The sequence below is a fragment of the Nanorana parkeri genome, unplaced genomic scaffold (assembly GCF_000935625.1).
Source record: "Nanorana parkeri isolate BGI_ZX_2015 unplaced genomic scaffold, ASM93562v1 scaffold2026, whole genome shotgun sequence".
Lineage (NCBI taxonomy): Eukaryota > Metazoa > Chordata > Amphibia > Anura > Dicroglossidae > Nanorana > Nanorana parkeri.
This window is the reverse complement of record NW_017308294.1, coordinates 88,571-93,022: the sequence shown is the minus strand read 5'-3', so window position 1 is coordinate 93,022 and position 4,452 is coordinate 88,571. Positions and strand designations below refer to the sequence as shown.

General features: G+C 56.1%; 1 protein-coding gene across 1 annotated transcript in view; it reads left to right on the top strand.

Annotated features, from left to right (window-relative positions):
* Positions 1–149: 149 nt before the first annotated feature.
* The window catches only part of LOC108800442 (DNA-directed RNA polymerase II subunit RPB1-like), a 12,986-nt gene continuing 8,683 nt past the window's right edge, over positions 150–4,452 (top strand). The window contains exons 1-2 of the mRNA XM_018572426.1: positions 150–376; positions 2,945–4,403. Of these exons, the coding sequence (XP_018427928.1) occupies positions 150–376; positions 2,945–4,403 (1,686 nt within the window). The remainder of the gene's footprint in view (positions 377–2,944; positions 4,404–4,452) is intronic.

The following is a 4,452-nucleotide window of genomic DNA, read 5'->3' as shown; positions in this document are numbered from 1 at the left end:
AGCCCCGTCGTTTTCTACCCCGGCTTTTCCTCAAGAGCGTGCGGCTGTTCCGGGCCCCGGATGGACGGTGTGCTATCGGCTCCCGGAAAAAACCTGCCGCGCTGCGGGCGTTATGTGAGCGGCGCGGTGCTGCAAGTCGCTGCGAGCGCATGGCGCCGGGTCTCTGGGGTTTTCCTGAAGTCTGCGGTGCCCTTGGAGGACATTACATAACATTAATGCGGAGAGAGAGAGATCACAGGGACCGTATAACATTATCATGCAGCGCGTCCTCCGACAGAACGTTTTATGTACGGAGCGCGTCGTCCGTGGCGACGTACGCTGCCGGCAGTCACGGGGGTACCCTAAATTCTGCAGGGCGCTCGCCCCATGGCCCAAGGTGATAAAACGAGGCTGGATACATTTATATAACCCGCAACGGAAACATTTTATTATCAACAAACACATTTCTTCCTGCGGGTATAACAATGCATGCAGAGTTCAGGAGCCATTCAGTCTGATCTCGACGACGACTTCCATGCATCCTCTGGCTGTGCTTTGAGGTCCGTTCTCTACTCGCACCCCCAAAAAAACTGCAGGCCGCACACTGCTATGTTTTTTTTCTTTCATTTCAGTAAACTTTATTGAAACAGCTACATTCCCCCCGCCGGACATGACGCGTTTCGCCCTCAATCAGGGCCTAATCATAGGGTTCAGTTGAAAAATGCAGTAGGGTCACAGCCCGACCATATGTGCGTCAGACATTTGTGAGCACAGCCAAGAACTGCACAGGCACCAGGGTTGACATGATTGCGTCATATCTGAGCTGCCATCTCAGTCTAGGAAGTAGGTGGTGACCCCCGGATGATGCCTGAACAAAGATGGAGCCGCCCTGGAGAGAAAAGCAGATGAAGGCATTGTCAGGGGGAGTCATGTGAACCCTGTGAGAGGTAATAAATACCTGGAAGGGTCACATGACACAATACTGAGCCTGCCGCACCACACATGAAAAATGATGTCTGATGACAGGTCCACTTTAACAAGTGCTGGACCGCAGCTGTATCTAGAAGCAAAGGCCTTGCAGCACTGGGGTGTCCCCGGTTCAAATACTGGTCAGGACACTATCTGCATGGAGTTTGCATGCTCTCTCTGTGCTGTGCGGGTTTCCTCCGGGTACTGCGGTTTCCTCCCACACTCCAAAGACACACTGGGAGGTTAATTGGCCCCAGCACGTGTGTGCATGTATGTGACCTGAGGGTGTAAGGGTCTGATGTGAATGTGCAGCATGCAAAGTGCCGGGTAAATTGTTGTCACCGAGGGCCCGTTCACTCCATCGTGTTACAAAACCCTCATGCGTTTTCCTCCAAGTGTATAACGCATTGTTAGCACAGAACGCAGGAAGCGGTTTATGTGCCTTTTACATGAATGTTCTTGGAGTCAGGGGTCATACTGCAGGTATTATGGTAAGGTCTCAGTACTGGGGTCCTGTGTCATGGGTCATACTGCAGGTATTAGGGTAAGGTCTCAGTACCGGGGTCCTATGTCAGGGGTTATACTGCAGGTATTATGGTAAGGTCTCAGTACTGGGGTCCTGTGTCAGGGGTTATATTGCAGGTATTACGGTAAGGTCTCAGTACTGGGGTCCTATGTCAGGGGTTATATTGTAGGTATTACGGTAAGGTCTCAGTACTGGGGTCCTGTGTCAGGGGTTATACTGCAGGTATTACGGTAAGGTCTCAGTATTGGGGTCCTGTGTCAGGGGTCATACTGCAGGTATTACGGTAAGGTCTCAGTCCCGGGGTCCTATGTCAGGGGTTACACTGCAGGTATTACGGTATGGGGTTATATTGTAGGTATTACGGTAAGGTCTCAGTACTGGGGTCCTGTGTCAGGGGTTATATTGCAGGTATTACGGTAAGGTCTCAGTACTGGGGTCCTATGTCAGGGGTTATATTGTAGGTATTACGGTAAGGTCTCAGTACTGGGGTCCTGTGTCAGGGGTTATACTGCAGGTATTACGGTAAGGTCTCAGTATTGGGGTCCTGTGTCAGGGGTCATACTGCAGGTATTACGGTAAGGTCTCAGTCCCGGGGTCCTATGTCAGGGGTTACACTGCAGGTATTACGGTAAGTTCTCAGTATTGGGGTCCTGTGTCAGGGGTTATACTGCAGGTATTACGGTAAGGTCTCAGTACTGGGGTCCTGTGTCAGGGATCACACTGCAGGTATTACGGTAAGGTCTCAGTACTGGGGTCCTGTGTCAGGGGTTATACTGCAGGTATTACGGTAAGGTCTCAGTACTGGGGTCCTGTGTCAGGGATCACACTGCAGGTATTACGGTAAGGTCTCAGTACTGGGGTCCTGTGTCAGGGATCACACTGCAGGTATTACGGTAAGGTCTCAGTACTGGGGTCCTGTGTCAGGGGTTATACTGCAGGTATTACGGTAAGGTCTCAGTACTGGGGTCCTGTGTCAGGGATCACACTGCAGGTATTACGGTAAGGTCTCAGTACTGGGGTCCTGTGTCAGGGATCACACTGTAGGTATTACGGTAAGGTCTCAGTACTGGGGTCCTGTGTCAGGGGTTATACTACAGGTATTACTGTAAGGTCTCAGTACTGGGGTCCTGTGTCAGGGGTTATACTACAGGTATTACGGTAAGGTCTCAGTATTGGGGTCCTGTGTAAGGGGTCACACTGTAGGTACTGGCATGCATGTGATCCAGTCCTCCAATTCACATTCTGGGGGGGGGGAGGGGCTTATACTGGGGATGTAGCACATGTTTTGGGGTGCCAGGGAGACAGGACCGGTTTGCATATTCTGGGATACACCGGCGTTGTAGCACATTCACCGGGGGGTGTGAACCTGCAGAGAATGATACACACGGAGCCTGTGCCTGACGCAGAGGACGGGGAACATTGTTACTTTGTCTAGTTATGTCTACACATCATTTCTGTTGTTCTTTGTAGCCTGAAACGTGTCGGCAGCGCGATCAATAACGTCTTCTGTAAATCTCTAATCGATCTCCCCATGGACGGACTCTTCAGCTCATCTCCTGACGGGTCTCCGAGAGGATTGCCAGGCTTCAGGAACCAGCCCGGGCCCGCGAGTCCCAAATCTCGGCCCACGAGTCCCGAATCTCGGCCCACGAGTCCCGAATCTCGGCCCACGAGTCCCGAATCTCGGCCCACGAGTCCCGAATCTCGGCCCACGAGTCCCGAATCTCGGCCCACGAGTCCCGAATCTCGGCCCACGAGTCCCGAATCTCGGCCCACGAGTCCCGAATCTCGGCCCACGAGTCCCGAATCTCGGCCCACGAGTCCCGAATCTCGGCCCACGAGTCCCGAATCTCGGCCCACGAGTCCCGAATCTCGGCCCACGAGTCCCGAATCTCGGCCCACGAGTCCCGAATCTCGGCCCACGAGTCCCGAATCTCGGCCCACGAGTCCCGAATCTCGGCCCACGAGTCCCGAATCTCGGCCCACGAGTCCCGAATCTCGGCCCACGAGTCCCGAATCTCGGCCCACGAGTCCCGAATCTCGGCCCACGAGTCCCGAATCTCGGCCCACGAGTCCCGAATCTCGGCCCACGAGTCCCGAATCTCGGCCCACGAGTCCCGAATCTCGGCCCACGAGTCCCGAATCTCGGCCCACGAGTCCCGAATCTCGGCCCACGAGTCCCGAATCTCGGCCCACGAGTCCCGAATCTCGGCCCACGAGTCCCGAATCTCGGCCCACGAGTCCCGAATCTCGGCCCACGAGTCCCGAATCTCGGCCCACGAGTCCCGAATCTCGGCCCACGAGTCCCGAATCTCGGCCCACGAGTCCCGAATCTCGGCCCACGAGTCCCGAATCTCGGCCCACGAGTCCCGAATCTCGGCCCACGAGTCCCGAATCTCGGCCCACGAGTCCCGAATCTCGGCCCACGAGTCCCGAATCTCGGCCCACGAGTCCCGAATCTCGGCCCACGAGTCCCGAATCTCGGCCCACGAGTCCCGAATCTCGGCCCACGAGTCCCGAATCTCGGCCCACGAGTCCCGAATCTCGGCCCACGAGTCCCGAATCTCGGCCCACGAGTCCCGAATCTCGGCCCACGAGTCCCGAATCTCGGCCCACGAGTCCCAAATCTCGGCCCACGAGTCCCAAATCTCGGCCCACGAGTCCCAAATCTCGGCCCACGAGTCCCAAATCTCGGCCCACGAGTCCCAAATCTCGGCCCACGAGTCCCAAATCTCGGCCCCCGAGTCCCAAATCTCGGCCCCCGAGTCCCAAATCTCGGCCCCCGAGTCCCAAATCTCGGCCCCCGAGTCCCAAATCTCGGCCCCCGAGTCCCAAATCTCGGCCCCCGAGTCCCAAATCTCGGCCCCCGAGTCCCAAATCTCGGCCCCCGAGTCCCAAATCTCGGCCCCCGAGTCCCAAATCTCGGCCCGCGAGTCCCAAATCTCGGCAGATAAAACGCCGCGCTGACTCGGGCTGGG